The sequence below is a fragment of the Etheostoma spectabile genome, chromosome 1, assembly GCF_008692095.1.
Source record: "Etheostoma spectabile isolate EspeVRDwgs_2016 chromosome 1, UIUC_Espe_1.0, whole genome shotgun sequence".
NCBI lineage: Eukaryota > Metazoa > Chordata > Actinopteri > Perciformes > Percidae > Etheostoma > Etheostoma spectabile.
Window position 1 is genome coordinate 28,180,014 of NC_045733.1, and position 18,764 is coordinate 28,198,777.

An 18,764-nucleotide genomic window follows, 5' to 3' on the forward strand; every position below is an offset into this window, starting at 1 on the left:
ATATAGACCTTAGTGGTCCCCTAATACCATTTCTGAAAATCTGCCTTGGTGCAGAATTACAGCCACTAGAACCAGTCCCACAATGAGCTTTCCTTGGGACAGGCCATTTCTGAATATGTAGCTTTTGTGGAGGAGAGGGGTGGTGGTGGGGGCAAGGTGGAGGCCGGGGATGTGGCCTTGACCAACTGCCACTTTGCTCGTTCAAAAGCCATGAGGTCTCTCTCTCATGGGCGGGCAAAGCAGAGAAAGGGAAGGTAACCTTGCCCCTTATAATCATAAGGAGCAAGATTCCAGATCGGCCCATCTGAGCTTTCATTTTCTCAAAAGCAGTGCAGGATACCCAGGGCTCGGTTTACACTTATTGCCATTTCTAGCCATTGGGGGACCAAAGGCAGGCTGGGGGAACACATATTAATGTTAAAAAACCTCATAAAAAGGGACATTTTCATGCCATGGGACCTATAAAATGTATATATTGAAATGTCTATATCATATAAAGCCTGAAACCATAGAGCTAAACCCAGATTTTGGGACCAAATCAAGAATCCATTGACAAAGTATACTTCAGCAAGTACATTTTCACCAAACTGTACAATGTAGAAAACTCATAAATGAACGTGTATGTTGAAAAGGGCCCTAGTGTACTTAGAGAATTCATCTGAATCTATTGGAAATCCCAACTCTACCTCCAATTTTTAAGTGTCTGCCAACCCGCTGGATCTGACACAAGTAAAAGCAAATCTATGCTCTGGAAAGCCCAAGACTCTGCAGCTTTAAGCTGCTGCTAAAATCATGTGGATTTCTGGAGAGTACTCCTACCTCTTTTCTGCATGAAGGTGAAGAGGTCATCCAAAAACTCTTTCCTTTTGGGGTCATTGTCCAGCTCATACAACTGAAAGAGAAAACAGACGCTTATTAGGGCTATGGTGCATCCGCTTGTCAGTTGACCACTGCATGTAGCCAACAGTGATCTGTAGTATTTGCTGTGTGTTTCTGGCACTGTTATTCAGTCGTCAGCATGTTAAATTGTCAATGGAAGTACTTCTGGTTAGTTAGTTTGTGATGTGTTAAGTGCAGTTAAATTTTTGCCTCTGCCTTTTTTTTTTACCTCTTTCTAAAATAAGACTGCGGCCTGATTATGCCAGTTTGAAACAGAGAAAAAGCTTTCCATTGCAACATTTTTGTCAGACATATTCTCTATTGGTATGGTTTAATCAGATTGACAGTAGTCTATATCCACAAAATTCCACTTCTGGGATTGCTCCGGTGCTGCAGGAAATTCGGCCGAATGCATGTCTTTTCGCCCATGTTCATTTCTTGCCGCTTACTTTGTGTTGGAATTTTAAACTCCGGTGGATTTATGACTATGGTGAAGTGCTCCTCAGATCTCTGAAGGGTAAGTCCAGACAGCTTGCTAGAATATCTGTCCAATAAAGTACACATTTTACCAAAACAAGTTCCTTCCCGAGGCTATTTTGCAGCGGCTCAGTGCGGAGCTTAACGCCGCACATGACGATTATGATTGGTTTAAAGCAAGGGTTTTCAACGTTTTTTTCAACCAAGGACCCCTTAACTAAAAGAGCACCCTACAACATATATTGTATAAAATTAGGCTGTATATTAAACTAAGCCTAAAATAACATGTGGGGCAACTTAATGTCTTTATATATACTTTTTTTGCTAGAATAGAAAGCTTATAATTATTGGCATGATTCTATAAATCATGTTTTAAGGTTAAACATACATGTGGCACAGTGAATCCTTAGGATTAAGTGGATGGCTATCTTAGTGACTTACCTATAGGACATTAAGCCTGTAAGTGGGGATTTGTATTTGCTAAAAATATGTTGGATTCATGTTAAGACACTTTTATTTTTATTTAATTATTCTTTCAAAAATTAACAATATTTTGGAGAACCCATAGCAGTGACTCTGGGAAACCTCCTGGCTGTCCCGGAACCCCTATTGAAGAGCTCTGGTTTAAAGAAATGCCAATAAACTAGAGCAGGTTTTTCTCCTATCTTAGAATGCGGTCTGGACTCCCCAGACCTTCCTCCGCGGCGCCTTGGAGGGTGGTCTGGCAAAGCGAGACTAGATTGACAGTGGCGTGCAAATTGTTGGCCAATTTGTTTTGTTTGTCTCCGCAATGTTCTTTGCAGTTTTTTTTTCTCTCACATAGGCACAGAAGGCACTGAACATGCACACCAATGGCCAGCTGACCGTTAGGGCTGGGAAATATATCGATATTATATTGATATCGTGATCTGAGACTAGATACCATAGATAGATTTTGAATATCTTAATATCGTGATATGAGATAAGTGTTATCTTTGACTGGTTTGAAAGGCTGCATTAGAATTACGTGATCTACTTTCTGAACTCAGACAGTTAGTTAGCTGCAGACAGTTAGCTGCTCTATTATGTGCCTTTTCCCCTCTTAGACTTTATGCCCATATTACTGATGATTATTTATCTAAAATCTAAGTGTGAAGATTTTCTGTTAAAGAACCAACTGTCAAGCCTAGAATATCTCCGCAATGTCGATAGAGGTATTTGGTCAAGAATATCATGAGGTCTGATTTTCTCCCTATTGCCCAGCACTACTGACCGTTAGCAGTTATCGTTGTGGTGAGATCTACTGCAAAGTTTAACAGAAGAGGTGGCGCTACATGAATTGATGCAACCAGCAGTCTTGGGGTTTCAGGGCCGCTTCAGGGGCATTTGGAGATTGTTTCAAAAAGTTAACATATATTCACAATTTCCAAAGGTTCGGCTTTGATAAAAACTAGTGTTATTATGTAATTGGTGGAAAGGCTTTTTGGTTGTTTGATCAGTGAACGCACTGAAGCCACCCGGTGATCACAGTCTCAAAAGGCTTACCTTAGCAAAGTCTCTGGAGGCCTCTCCTCTTCCTTTGCTACTGTCAGCCTCATCCGCCCAGCCTGCACTGCCATTCTACAACAGACAGAGAAAACAAAGATAAGGTCAGTAAACAATCAGAAAGTGGTTAGAAACACCTACAGAGAGGGTCCAGGCTGTTGTTAAGTGGCGGTGAGTGAGTCTTTCAAAAGTAACATGAATACTATTGAAATGATTATAATGACATTTGCCTTTATCAAATTGTGAAAACTTAAGCTATAGCAGAGATGGAGACAGAAGACATGGGGGGAGTGCAACAAGGTCCCTGGCCGGAACTGAACTGGGGACGCTGCCTGGTTCCACCACTAATGTAGTTGCACATTTGTGATTTTCAGAAATGACTTTGAACCCCAATGGTTTTATATTTTTTATTTTAAATGTGTTGATTTTATTTCTAGCTGCAAAGATCCTATCAGGTTGACTGACTGTGGGTCAAAAGGTCCATGTCGGGCTAAAAAACTGAGTAAACACTAAGCTAGTTACAACAACTACCAACATTCTGCAACACAAACACATGAAAAATAAATATATACTCAAACTCCAACAGAGTGCATTTTTCCAGGGGTTGAAGGAGTAACCTCTGGAGTTATTGTGCCCCTGAGCTCCTGTGTCCCCCCTCCCCCTTCATCCTCAAACATCTCCATTTGACCTAAACCATCTGCATCTGGGCCTGCCCTGCCCCCACCCATGTCTTCCGACCCAGCTGGATACAAGGGCCCCCCATCCTTCAATCTTAACGCAGCTGTGACGGGTGGCCAAGTTCATGGAGTGTAGCTGGCTGTCAGGAGGGTGGGCTGGTCAGTAGCCCTAACACACACACACACACACACACACACACACACACACACACACAACACACACACACACACACCACAACACACCACACACACACACACACACACACACACACACACACACACACACACACAACACACACACACACACACACACCACACACCACACAACACACACACACACACACACACACACACACACACACACACACACACACACCTTTGCAAAGGCCGATCATGGCTGTGTGTATGTTTGTGAGTGCAGGGAGGGGGGGAAATGGCCCCACAAGACGGGAAGGAAGGAAAATAGGGGCAGAAAGGGGTGCACGGTATGTGCCGACCAGGAATGTCTCCTAAAGACAAAACCTATAAAAGCATCAGGAATCAAAACAAGATCCGTTTGGAGGGGGACGTTAATAGCTGCTGCCCAGGGTCTAGTTTCAAACGGGAGCCCATTGGTCAGTGGCAATTACAAGGCTTGAAACGAGAGCCGAGAGGGCAAAGGTTGTCAAGGCCCCTGAGAGCAAGTCATTTTCACCCTCTCACTCTCTGTACATGTAACGGTTGTCAACATTAATGCTCCTTAAACAAATACTCAGCCATCAACTTGCAAACCCACTGCAAATGAAATGAAATGTTTCAGGGTAGATTGAAGACAAAATATGATATCTGCAACTGCTAACACCCTCTCTTACGCATTCAAACTAAAACAATCTCAAATTGATGGCTTTATAAGGGTTGAAATTAACTTGCATAATGTGATAAATGTCAATAAATGTGAGAAAAAAAAATTACATTTCCTTCTTTAACTCATGAAAGAATGGTAATTTTTTGTTCCAAAATGCTACATTTCCAGTATGGACAAACTAATATTTGAAGTCCAATGTTTGAAGACATACCAGTAGATTTCTGTCCTCTCCAAAGTGAGAGCAGATATCTTTTGTTGAAAATTAATCTACAAAACTGAATTTTCCTCATCAAAAAATGTATTTTGCTGTCAATTTACATTATCTATACTGTGTCACAGAGATTACAACAGGATCGCCATGTAGGGCTAAATATACAGTATACTCTAGTACATTTGGACGCCTTATGGACCTTTGCACACAATTTGACCACCTATGGTAACCTTTAACCATTATAAAATGATTGTAACAGAAGATCATTATGATTGCAGTCATGTAGAATTTGCCATGCATGGAAAAAAACTGTGTTCGGCACCTCTTATAAATGCTGGATATTCCCCATTTTATGGCCCAGAGGTCAGCACTGTGTGCTTTTACTGACAGTTACCAAACAAGAAGCCTTAAACCTCCATGGAAAACACCAAGTTAATGTAGTCTGCAAAATCATCTAAGTACATAATATCTGTATCAGTTCTTTAGAGGAGTTAGAAAAAACAGTGTGAATGTTGTACATGAAAAACCCTTTATGGAAACTATTTGGAACAACAGTACGACCTGTGTGTGTACATACAGTACCAACTGATGGTATGTTTAGCAATTTAAAGTGTCTAATACATTCTCTAATTTAACATATCTCTGTATGACACACACACACACACACACACACACACACACACACACACACACACACACACACACACACCACACACACACACACACACACACACACACACACACACACACACACACACACACACACACACACACACACACACACACACACACACACACACACACACACACACACACACACACACACACACACACACACACACACACACACACACACACACACACACACACACCACACCCAACACACACAGGGGTCAGCTGTTCCTTACTGGCTGAAAATAAAAGGTCTAAAGTGACAGAACACCACTGTCCAAGATTTGGTACACAACTAGGTAAGTTTTGTCCCCTATACACCAATTAAGAGGATAACTGTAATACAGAACCTTTACTCCCACTGATCATGTATAACTTAGCTTCTATACCACCCAAAGTTCCTGGACCATCTTTGTTTTATTAAAAAAGGAACAACAAGATTCCTTTAGCTCATTGTGATCTGCGTTTCAACCAAGACCTGTGAAGATTAGGAAAATTAGTCCACAACACGATGGAAAATGGCTGCAAGTGGTTGCAGAGACAAACACACTCGTGCAGCCTGCAGTTCAGTGTGTGTCCGTTTCATCTAAAAAACGCGTTCTGTCGCTTTCTTTTTCTCTCCGTCTTTGTTTTTAATTGAGTCGGGAAGCTGACTCAGAATATGATCCCAAATCAACACTAAAGTACATCCTTGTTTTATGAATGAAGCGGTACACCAAGACCAATCAGCAACAAGCATCACTGCAAACTAGGGCTTGGTAAAAAAAACTAAAAAAAAAACAGAAAAGAAAAATCGACAAGTAAATTTCAATACTGATTTAGAAAATTCTGATATCGATAGCAGGGTTTTCCTTGCCATTATACAGCATAGGTGCACCGCAAAGAGTTTGAACCTAAAAAACATGTAGACCATCTGGACAAGCCGACGCACAAGACTTTGTCTCCTCATTGTGTTTCACACACACACACACACACACACACACACACACACACACACACACCACCACACACACACACCACACACACCAACACCCCACCACACACAAACCCAACACACACACACACACACACACACACACACACACACACACACACACACACACACACACACACAACATACAACATACAACATACACACATCATGGAGAGAGAGAGAGAAAAAGGAGAGGGAGTGTTTGTTCTTGCGTCTCGGGGAGTGAAGTCACGTATGCAACGAGTCATGTTCTCAGCACGAGGACAGTTCATGTGTACCATGCCGCGACAAAAACGTAAACAACAATGGAGGGAAGAGAGAGATGCGCGTTTTCTAGCTGGAAATACAGACTATATTGAGTTTGTGTCAGCTAAAGATGGCGATATTAAGGTTCGTTGTACACTTTGTGCTGGTGGCGACAAAGTGCCATCTAGCTACAAAAACACTCCGTCAAAACTGAAGAAACATTTGGAGTTGCAGCACCGCACAAAGAAACTTACAGAGCAAGTCCCAGGTGGTGCGAAGCAAAGAGCAGGAGGACCCCCACCACCCACACAACAAAAGCTGGACTTCAGTGCAAGACCAGTAAGAGGAGGAGAGTTGAAGAAGTTGGTCGGGCAGTAGAACTATGTTGTAGAGGAAATGCTGCCCTTAAACACGGTTGACTCGCTCTCTTTCGGGCCATAATAAACAAGATCCCCAGTACTGCCAATGCCGAGCTGCCTAACAGTAACCTGGTTGTGATTTTTATGTTGAGCCGGCGGGGGTGTCGTCGGCAGCTGCTGAATGTAAAATAAAGTAACTTGTAATCTAATTTAGCTACTTTACGGACTTGATTTTAAAAGTAACGTTTTTAAAGAAACTGTGGCAACAGTGATTATAATACACATATATTATTATTATTATTATTATTATTAAAAAGTATTAAAAGGATACACTTTAACGATTATCAATTCTTTAAACCAACAGCCTTAACCAAAGCAACTTACAACAACCAAGCAGGTGTCTGTGCAATGGTTGGTTGTCTGGACTTTGAGGCTGTTTCTATAAAACTCAATTCAAAAGTCTCTCGGAGGAGAGACAAATTGTCTTTGAAGTCCCTGAAGTCCAGTTGCCTTTGATTTTGAATCCTTTCTTGGATAACTATGACATAGATGATTGAGAACCATCACAGGCATTAAACCTTTGGATCTGAGAACCAATGGGACTGTTGGGACAATAACAAATGATCCGTTGCGATTGGATCTGGGAGTGCAATTCTGTGGTCACTCGTCGTTACGCTAATAAGTTCAGTTGCATCTAGAAATCGCTTGCTTCTCTAGCTGGTTCAAAAAAAAGCACAGTAATTGGAACACGGAAGCTGTAAACCATGAATAGACATGTTGGCTCCTGAATTGGGACCTTGGTCAGCTGAGGAATGTTAACACTGTGTTGCTTTTTGTCAAGTTAGAGTGGTTCTGATGTTTTGGGACAACTCCTACAGTCACCTCGGCCCCTTCATCCCATCCAGTGCCCAACCCAGAAATGTTATTTAACTTATTTAAGAAATGTAAATTTCAACTTTTTACCTACATTAATGACAGGGGCAAAAAAGGCTTACGTGTGTGTGTGTGTGGGGGGGTTTGTGTTTATGTTTGTGTGTGTAGGATGAATATAAGCCCTCATATGCTTAAGCAGCCCATGTTTCCTCTCCGTCTCTCATGCCATTAGCAGGTTTACAGGCCAGGCGGTGGGTGGCATAATCAAATTAGTCTTATTCAGCTTGGAGGAAATTTGGCTTCTTTTCCTAAAACACTGAGTTCACCAGTTGTGAAATCCATGCATTTGAATTGTGTATTTATGTGACAGTATTGTACATAATACAGTGGACAACCTTCCGGCTGCAACAAGTTGACATTCTTTACATGTCCCTCCATTTGCATGGGAAAGACTACGCAACACACTCCTACTTGAATGTCGATGCATAGCTTGAGGGTAATTCTACGCAGCCATTATAGAAAGATGTCTGGAGTAGAGCCACCATTTTAGTGAGGCCAGGCATGCCGGAACAAGAAGGGTTAATGGCTGCTGCTTGGGGAGTGGGGGATGGATGGCATTGATTGCTCAGGATGTTGACATCACTTCTCCAATTTGATAGTGGAGCTGTTATTAGATGAAGAGGCTTGTTCTTAATAAAAGCATCATGTGACTTGCCTTCACTCTTTCAGTAGGAGGCTGAGTGGGCTCAAACAGCAGCCATTGAGCTTGGGATGTATTCATTGTGTTAGACTCACTTTGGGAATCATCTCAAGATAATGAAAGCATGGGGAAAACTGTATCGAGTAAATTTCCACAATAGCTAACAGCATATTGTGAGGGCATTGTTGACTCTGGCTGCAGGACTCTGTCTGGTGGAGTAGTAGAAAAACAATTGACACAATACCTCAAATGTAGAGTAGGCCTACAAACAGTTGTTTTGCAGCCTGTCTTTTTAATACTGCAGACCAAACAAGGCCTAATGAAGAGAGGCCCGTGCCACATGAGAGCCCGGTTAGCCCTGAGCCATAACCCTTACCCCTGTCTTCCTGCCCGGAGCTACTGTCATGGCTCTGTGTGTCCCACCCTACACAGCTCCACACTGCAGACCAAGTCCCCTGGGCCACAGCCATTGAACAGTAGGCAAATCAATAGCCTTGGATGTGCAAACACAAGGGGAGTCCCCAGCCCCCTCCGGACGCAATCTCACACAACACGTCAATACTCATCATCCTCAGTCATCTACAGCCGCGCAAGGGAAACTGGCAGGAGATGAGGGCAGGATCACAGCTCACAGGGTGATCTAACCGCTTCACCAACACCCCAACTTTGACTAACACAGTGAAGGTTTCCATAGGAAACCCTAATCAAATTGCAGTTATCTACAAAAAGAAATGGTGTAAACAGCCACCCTTTGTCCTCAATGAAAACAAAATACATGCACACACAAGCAAAATCCCTATAGCAACCCCAGCTAGTAAACCCAGGGTAACAAAATGTCACTGTGCTCTCAGTGAGAGCAGTGCCAGAATACAGACACAGGAGGGAGGGTGACTAGTGAAATTCACCAACATTCCTGTACACCAGTAACAGGACCCCACAATAACAGTAGAGCCCCTCTCATCCCACAGGTACTCTTAACATCTCATTCCCGGACTAATCTTTTTTAGCCAAATTGCTGCCTGTCAAAACAGTTCAGCAAGGAAAATCTCTTAAACAGACACAGAGACGGTAATTTAATCACAATCAAGGCCTCCAGCAGAAAACTGGATCGCAGCCAACAATAGTGATAAATGGCGAGTAGCAAGAAAAGAGGCTACAAGTGCTTGCAAACTTGCACATTTTGTACATTTAACTAAAAAAGCCATTAAAAATTTTCTAAAATGTGACAAAAATGTACTGTATTAACCCAAGATAGATATAAAGATAACTTTATAGGTGTTTGCATTGTAGACTAATTTGTAAAGAGAACTGGATGCTTGACTAAAACAGATTGCGTTTACAGTACTAGGCATATTTCCTCAGCTACTGGAGAAAAGTCTTTCACAGAGAGTGAATCCTGTTCCTCTCAGCATGCTTGTAAAAACGAACATCGTGGGGGGCAGCAAATTTAATCCAAATCAAATAACTGGAGCCTTGATCTCACAGCGGGACTCCGGGATTCATTTATAATGGCTCTTGCCGTGGGGAGGGGTTAATGAGTGAGAGGCGGGTGCATTGGGAGTTGGGCTGAGCGGATGGCATTCTTTTTCTGCTAACTAATGTAAGAGATCTCAAGCTGCCCGTACGCTGCCACCAACAAAGGCTCTGGCTAAAGGTTAATTCCATGTGCAACGAGACGCAAGTAAATCTCACTGCCACCCGGGAACATATGGTAAAGATCCTACTTACAAACAGATACACTACTGGTTCTCTGCTCTCATTAAGAATTAGTATGGAGCATAAAAAGGTCACATATTACATGAGAACAGGTCGGCAGCAGAGAACAGGACCCACGGGCATGCCTGCCTCGGAGTGTCCGGTCATGTTTGTAGCTCAAAGAGATTTCTGGCTTTTGAGGGGAACAGACAAAGTGGCAGGGACAAGGGGCTAAACGTCCAGGGCCAAACGTGTTGCTACCTGCCCCGGCCTCAGCACCTCTAAACAGGCCACTGAAAAACAGGCCTTCAGGCAAGACCACCCCTCCCTCCATTAATCACTCCAATTACAAAGCTGAAAAAGAGAAAGAAAGGAAAGAAAGAAAGAAATGGGGGGAGGGGGGGGGGGTGTCACAGAAAGAAAATAGACAGGCAGGCAGACACACGCAGAAGAAAAACTGATCAACACTTTTTTCACCTCATCAGAGAGAGAGAGAGGGAGAGAGGAGAGGAGGAGAGAGAGGGGGAGAGGAGGAGATGAAGAGGAGGGCCCCGAGAGAGAGAGAGAGAGAGAGAGAGAGAGAGAGAGCTATGTCTGAAAGAAAGGGGTGGATCTGCATATTAGTTCCTGGGTAAACATGTCTGTTAGTGACCAGCAAGTCTGGTTTGCCAAATAAACTGACTGCATTTGTTCAGCTCCAGCCCTTTCACCAAGACACCACATTCCACAGGCAGAGGCCCCATCCCCCATTACACTAGCTGGCCCCTTTCGCTGCCTCACACAAATGCAACGTTTATAGGCTGGTCTGGCCAGTTCACACTCATTGGTTCAAAGACCCTTTCACAGGCAGAGCAAACATTTTACTGAATCACATCTGTGCCACTTCATACAGTACTCCATTAGTTAACCCTTTCCCGTAGTGTTTCAGGCCCATAAGAAACTAGACCTCGGAGACTAGGTTTTCCAACTAAACCATGCACAGACTTGCATGGGGCCCCCTTGGTAACCCCTCAAAGATAATTTGATTCGAAGCTATCAGTTTTTCTCTGTGAAGTGTACAGTGACATATATTAAATAGTCTCAAATATGCAAAGCTTTCATTTCACAAAAGGCAAGAATTCATGCACATTACGGCTAAAATAATTGTAAAATAAAACCACATTTTTGGGGCCCCTTGTAATCAATGCCACGTTGACCAAGAAGCTATACTGCTGCATTCAGGTCAAAGCAGCTATTTGCCATTTCTTCTGGGTTAAAAGCTTTGGCTAAAAATACCTTGCATATCTCACATCTTTTAAAGAGCAAGCATCCACTTCACCAACATGCTAATGGCAGCTGGAGACATCACACAGACCTGATAGGCCTTTATATACATTCTCATTATACTGACAGTGCCGGGAACTTGATACATTCCCAATCAACAAAAAAACCAGTCACTGCTATTAGGACACATCACATCCCATCTCATTACATATGACATGACAGAGGGCACAACGCCTGCAGTCAGATGGGCAAATAACTTATTTGTTTGGCGTATGGTGGGTTGGGGGGACAGGCTCTTTATTCCCAGGGTTTCCTCCATCAGAGAAGTTAGTGTTATGACTATCTATCTGAATCTGCAGTATCAAATGTTGAAACCATAAGCGCAATTCACAGCTTTCTGCAGAGTCTAATCGATAAGGAGCTATTTCTCTACTCAGAGCCAAAGATATCCGTTTCCTCTCAGCTAGCGTTAAGTGTGCAGGGGCATTCCACCTCTGACAGGCCTGTAGCCTCTAGGGACCCGGGCTAGGATGATGCAGCCCGTCACGCATCTGGAGCTCATCTCCAGGGGCCAACAAGCCACTACATCTCTACTGGACACTCAAAAGACAACAGAGACACCCAGAAACTTGGAGAAAAAACAAAACAAAAAAAACTCACTGTTAGAGTGGGGATTATTCATTCAAAATTTAAGAAAGCAAACCATTCAGTGTCATTGCTGTGGTAGGTATGCAACCATTATTAAGCTAATTTTAGCCAGCAAGAGTCAAGTTCATTGGTTTAAAAATGTTTTCCTGTGGAAACCATCCTGTGGAATAGTAACCCCCCCATTGGTCATTTACACTTTTTGACTGGTTAGAAAAGTGAGAACACAGTTCTCATTAACTCAACACTATACTTGTACGTGACCAGCAGAGTAAAGTGCCATGGTAATATGGACGATTAATGATGCCTGCGTTACACTGAAAGAAACGGTAGCCAATTAGGAGAGCCAATAAGCTGTGTTCATTGTTACAAAAGACACACCAAACAAAGTCTGGGCATTCTTTACTTGTGAACCGGCCCTGAATAGTGTGTTAACCATCCATATGCACTGGTACTAGATAGCATTGTCAGTAATTGCCTGTCAGCTATGTTAGCTACACCTAATGGGCCCCTGAAAACAGAGTGTAACTAACTTTTGTTTGAAGAAAAAAGCTGTAGTCTACAAATGTCAAGAAGAAAAATGAAATAGGCTGATCTTAAATCATATACTCTCTTTTATTTTTGACAATATGAGCATAGTCAGGAGTGAGTCATGTGCACAAGGAAAAAAAAGGTTTGTTTTGTCTTTCATGTTGGTGATTCATTTTTAAATGAGCAATGCTAAAGAAGTATCATCTAAACCAGGGGTCTCAAACTCAATTTACTTGGGGGCCGCTGGAAGTAGAGTCTGGGTTTAGCTGGGCCGCATCAAGTATTCCAAAAAAACCCTCTATTTCTTCAAAAAAGGGCACGGAACTGCCGGTGCTTTAAACCCCTAGATCTGATATGGTTGGTGCATTTCACAAACACAGACATCACATTGTCAAACCTCAGGCATTTGCCACAAAGGGTACTTAGCTAGCTTGACAACGGTTACGCCGCTGTCACGAGACTACGGTAGCCCATAAGTGACATGCGCAATGACAAAAAGTTTCAGAACGCGCGGGCCGCACTAACACTTAACTTTGATGTCAAGTAGGGGGCCACAAAATATCATCCCGCGGGCCGCAATTGGCCCCCGGGCCGCGAGTTTGAGACCCATGATCTAAACTGCTCTGGTTACAACTGTCAACCTTTTTTTATTGTGCAATCCCTGGAAAACCATTCATGACATGGAGCATCACAAGCTCTGGTCATTAGTCTTTTTTCACGATGTTCCACTTCTGCCATTCCACTGTTGCCGTTGGAATTTCAGCCGGATTTCACTTTTTTTCAGCCTGATGTCCTTTACCTTCCGCTCTCTTAGTGTTGGAATACGTTTTACTTTGGTGGATTTATGAGGACTATGCTTAACTGCTCCTCAGATCTCTGCAGGGTAAATCGTGACAGCTAGCTAGACTATCTGTCCAATCTGAGTTTTCTGTTGTACGAATAAAACAACTTTTGAATGTGCACAAGTTCCACCAAAACAAGTTCCTTTCAGAGGCTATTTTGCACAGGCACAGTCATTGCGTCCTGAGCATAGCGCCACCCAAGATGATTTTGATTGGTCTAAAGAAATGCCAATAAACCAGAGCACGTTTTTCTCTCGTCCAGGAATGTTGTATGTACAACCCGGACCTTCCTCAGGAGCACTGTGGAGGAAGGTCTAGCAATGCAAGACTAATCATAAACATTTATATTCACATACATATAGCCTACCTTTAGTCTACCTAACCAAGTTTACAAACACAGATCCACAAGTTGAGTGGGGTCCATAAGAGTGTTTCTGCAGAAGCGGTTTTAAGAAAAAAAAAAATCAAAAGTGTAAAAGGTCAATCAAAAGTCAAACTAGACATTTAAATTGTTGACAGCCTCAAGGCATTAAACCTAATAAAAAGCTTGCTCTCAATTTGTTTTGCAGTTCCGTCCATTCACAGACCTCACAAGAGTAGTATTTATGATCAGATAAAACTAAGGAATCTCATAGGAAAATGGGGTTGCTGCAGTAGCAGGGAATATGATATAGATAAAAAGAGCAAACAGAGTACCGAATGCAGTGATGTTGCTAGGCATGTGTAGCCTGGCTCTGTCCTCCTACGTACATCCTCTCAATTTTTATTTTCCTTCAGTAGTCCATCTGGGTTCGTGGTATATTCACAGGTTTTCTCTGGCCAAATATTTGGCGGTCCAATCAGAGAACAGAGGGAGTGGCTGAGGACGATGACGTTGAGGTTCGGTAACCATTCGGTCCGTTGTGGCAACGCTACCCAATATCCAGAAGTTAAAGCCCGAGCAAGAACAATCTGATTTTTGTTGGTGGCCATGTTGTTGGTGATGTTGTGGCCCTCCTCCCCACGGGGTTCGGGAATAGTTTTAATTTCCAGTTCGCTCCGTCAGTGTTGAAAGGAGTTGGCTAAGGCGAACGCTAGCGATGCTAAGCCAAAGTCACGACCAAACGTTAACGATAGGTTATGGGAGATCCAGAGTGGCTCTGGGCAGATCCAATAGTTTTAAACTTCAACAGAGTGCCCGCCTTCAAGGAATTTAACACTTGTCAATGGCGAGTGGCCAGACTCTGTAAAAATGAAATGTACGAGAGTCTAGTAGGACAAAATCGGAATGGAACGCAGTAAGCTCACTATCCGTGGGTAAAGAGCGTGTGCCCTTTCACTCGTACCCCGTGATAGCGCTACATTATAAACAACAAATTGAGGTTGAAATCTTAGAAATAAACAAAACAAACCTTAAAACCACAAAGTAAAAATGTACACACAGTTCTTATTAAACCTCCTTGACAACACCCACACAAAAAGGTCCCCAAGAGGGGACAAAAATGCAAGAGCACGCACATGAACCCTAGACCCGAGATGCTCTCCGTCTCCCTCCTGCTGCTAGAGTCTGAACAACGCACCGTGTTGGCGTTCTGCAGCGTCCAGAATGAAATCCTCTCACAGCCTGCAATCTACAGAAGGTAAATGCAATCCTGTTCCATGTTACCAACAGGTAACACTGTATTTCACTGAATCACTTAATTAAAATACTGTCCCTTAACTATTTATGGAACTTTAATGTAGAAGCTTCTCAGTGTACACACAGCATGTCAGTCTACTCCCCTGCTAATAATATTTATTTCCTCAAACTCTTTCTCCATCCATTTACTTTTAACCTTCTCCCCAATTCCCCAACAAGTTAAGAACTACAACCCACTCAAATGACCACCTGTGATGTCGGTACATTACCAAACCTATCACTGGGAATGTAATACAACAGCAGCAAAAGCACATACTGTGAATAGTAAAATCCATAAATCCAAAGGCATGCAGTGTTTCCATGACAGCATTACAGGTAGGGAGATGTTTGCAGAGTACATTTACTCATCCTTATTTAAATTAAATTCAGCTCCTGCGGTGCCCAGCTAGCCTTTATGTCATTATTGTTGTACCGAAAACTGTAAAGAGCATTTTTTTCAACCATGCTTCCAAATCCTCAACAAAGCACAAGTAGCTCTTTTTCATGATCTATAGTGGTTTGCATAAGCACACCTATGCTTAAGTTGATTAAAAAGAGGAATAAAATGTTTTGGAAATTGATCTTAATGCCTTATTTCAAAACAAATGTAGGAAAATCCAACCTATTGAGTACAACAATTTTCTTTGTGAATAAATAATGTAATCACATAACCTTCAACACACATACAGATTGGCATGGGGAACTTTCCATAAGATCATCTCTCAATGCAGATCAAACCAGCAGCTAACTGAAACAACACCATGCAAATCTCTAGGTTTGGTGAAGGGTATGTGATGATATGGATGGGGGATGCATAGTATCCTGGATCCTTTAAAAATAAAAATGTGCCTGCCTCTATGGGAATTTAACATAGGGGTGTATATTTATGCCCCCTGTATTTTGAGGAAGAACATTTATGTGTTTTCAATAAATTATTCATTCACAAAGAAAATGAGTGTCCTTAAAAGGTTGGATTTTTCTAAATTGTTTGAATTAAAGCATTAAGATCAATTTCCAAAAGATGTTTTCTTTATTCCTATTTTTAAATCAACTTTACCATGGATGTGTAAACTTATGCAAGCCACTGTAACTTGCATTCATTTGTATAGGTACACCCACTTGTGAAAAGTTCATACTTAATGTCTGATTATGATTTATTCCATCAACTGAGAACGCTGCTGCCTCCAAATGCATTTCATTTTGTTAAAATAAAAAGACAAAACAAATGCTCTGATCATCCTCCCTGTGCTGAAAGTGTGGGGCTTCCTCATGTTTTCTAATCACATTTTATTAGGGCAGGAAAACATGAGATGTCTTTGTCTGACCAGATGGCTGGCTAATCAAGGCTGGCTTGTCTGGGGTTTGAGGGCATTCCAAATCTGCCACGAACATTATTAAACCATGTTCCACATTAATACGCTAAGTAGGGACATCAAAATGATGCCGCATGTCCGGAAAAAAACCCCACAACAGACACAGCGTAGCTTACCGGCTAGCGTGCAGCTAAAGACACAGACAAGATAATATTTCTGTTGTCAAATAATAAATGCAAGTCGAAAAAGTCTGCACTGTATGCTCCATCACACTAAAGAACACCAGACAATAGTTACATTTGTGATACCGTCCTCAAAGCATTTAGTTCATATAATACCCTACATTCACTGTAATCTCTGCTGTTAATAATTCAATTTTCTGTGCCACTTTTTAATCATTTACTAACATGGCTTTTGAAATTATTGACTGCAGTTGGCATGGTCCATAGTACTTTTCAGTGTGATTGTCTATTAACCAGATAAGCTAAAGGTCAGATCCTGATGTGTTTTTTTATTCATCTGAAATTACACAATAAAAGCCTAGCAAGTGATGAATCCAGCAATTGGTGTGTTCCTGGCAAAAAAAAAAAAAGGGTCTGACAATGGTCTAACTTTCCACTTTCGAAATCCAAAATCAAATATCTAACGTCTATAAAGCTAAATCTGTTTTAGCTTGTTTAACATACCAACGCATATGTCACATATATAAGAGATGGAGCATTTTGGATTTTTCCAGAACATTTATCAAAAGCATAGCAATCTAAGCTCTCAGCATGTGATCTACAAAATGGATTTTGTCCAAAAGAAAAGAAAGTCGTATTATGTTAATATCCTTCAACAAAACTCTGCGAATGAATTACTAGATTACAAACAGGACTTTGCTCTTGCTAGTAGGAATCTCCCCCCCCCCTCCTCTATATGAAGCTGTGTATACACTAGCACAACATTTAGGATTACTAGCCAGAGGCTTTGATAGACATGCTGCTTACTGTTGGTTTATTGTGAAGATTGTTATTCAGGAAGTGAGCAGCTTTGGAGGATGTACAGTCCTGAATGTAGAATGTAAATGTTGGAAGCTGAGCTGTGAACACATTGCTTTCAGTGTAATGTGACGTTTCCTGGGCAGCAGCCAGGGCCTCCCCCCCCTTTTTTCCTCCTCTGCTGGTAGCGCCCTCTTACAAGCATATGATTACACTTGACTTGTGTTTGAAGACTTGGCAGCCAAACAACCTAGCCACATGCTATTATAAACTACATGGGATTTTGGCAGGCAGTGCAATGACTGTGCAGACAGAAAAGCATGCAGGCTATAGTGAAAGGAAAGCCTGCTGTACCTCTTTCTCCTTCTCTGCTGTGTTTACCCAAGGGGCATGACACAGTGGCCCAGTTAGCACCTACAGGCCCCTGACACCAGCCTGGAGCTCAGCCAAAGCAGTGGTAGAAGACAGCCAAGAAAGACAGTAACAATAAACAACTCTCACTCCTCACCTCCACACTTCCTCACTGCCTGACCCAAAGACACCATATATTTGGACGGCAGTTGGCCAGTTGGAGAAAGTTGTGGCTATGAGACAGCCTACACTTTGACTGCAAACTATTTTTTAATCACCTGCTGTCTAGTAGGTGTTTAGATTGGGTATATCAGAGCATTTCAATTCTATATCAGCAATATAAAAATGCCAATCCATCCAACAATGAATCCAACAATCAGAAACCAGCTTTCAGTACCAAAATCCAGGTTCCGTGTTGACACTAGAATCGAAAGTAATTCAACAATACCACTTAGCTCTAATCCGCCATGACTGATGACAGTATCAGAATACTTTTAATGATTTTTTTGTTAAATATATGCAAAATCTGTGTCAAATACTTAAAGAGGATGTTACACTTAAACAGTCTGAAATGGCTTCATGCTGGAAAACTCAAAACAATGGTTGTTTTTTTTACATTTTAAGTGGAAAATCAAAATCCCTTTATATAACAAGTACATTAGGGCTACACAACATTTTGTTCCATCGTCTACATAGCAATGTGCGCATGCGCGATAGTCACTTTACAGGCCTCTCCTCTCTAAGCGAAGCTCCCTATGGCGCCGTTTTGATGCTACCAAGCAATCGCCCGCCGTTAGCATTCCATAGACTGCCGTTCATTTTGGCGCCACTTTGACAGTGAATAAATTTACATCTGAAGCGTTTAAAGACTATTTGTCCGTTGTTTATTTCTAAAGAAACAACAATGGCACAGCTACCAGAAGACTTACAACTCTCAGACACGTTGCTCACGTCACATCTACGTCATCAAGCTCAGTTGGAGGCTGCGCCGTGACGCTCAGCACTCACCGGAAAAGTGCTTCCAATATCCTTCACTGGTCTCCGTCCAGAAC

At 42.1% G+C, this 18,764-nt stretch overlaps 1 protein-coding gene and 1 long non-coding RNA gene across 3 annotated transcripts in view; both read right to left on the bottom strand.

The window, feature by feature from the left end:
• LOC116689692 (AT-rich interactive domain-containing protein 3B) overlaps positions 1-18,764 on the bottom strand; it is a 62,912-nt gene that overhangs the window by 29,081 nt on the left and 15,067 nt on the right. For both annotated transcript variants that reach the window (XM_032516294.1, XM_032516286.1), the window contains exons 3-4: positions 2,881-2,955; positions 820-892 (exon numbers count right to left, since the gene is read on the bottom strand). In XM_032516294.1, the coding sequence (XP_032372185.1) occupies positions 820-892; positions 2,881-2,955 (148 nt within the window). The remainder of the gene's footprint in view (positions 1-819; positions 893-2,880; positions 2,956-18,764) is intronic.
• The window catches only part of LOC116689704 (uncharacterized), a 16,686-nt gene continuing 12,181 nt past the window's right edge, over positions 14,260-18,764 (bottom strand). Inside the window, exon 3 of the long non-coding RNA XR_004332075.1 lies at positions 14,260-14,270. This is a non-coding gene — a long non-coding RNA (uncharacterized LOC116689704). The remainder of the gene's footprint in view (positions 14,271-18,764) is intronic.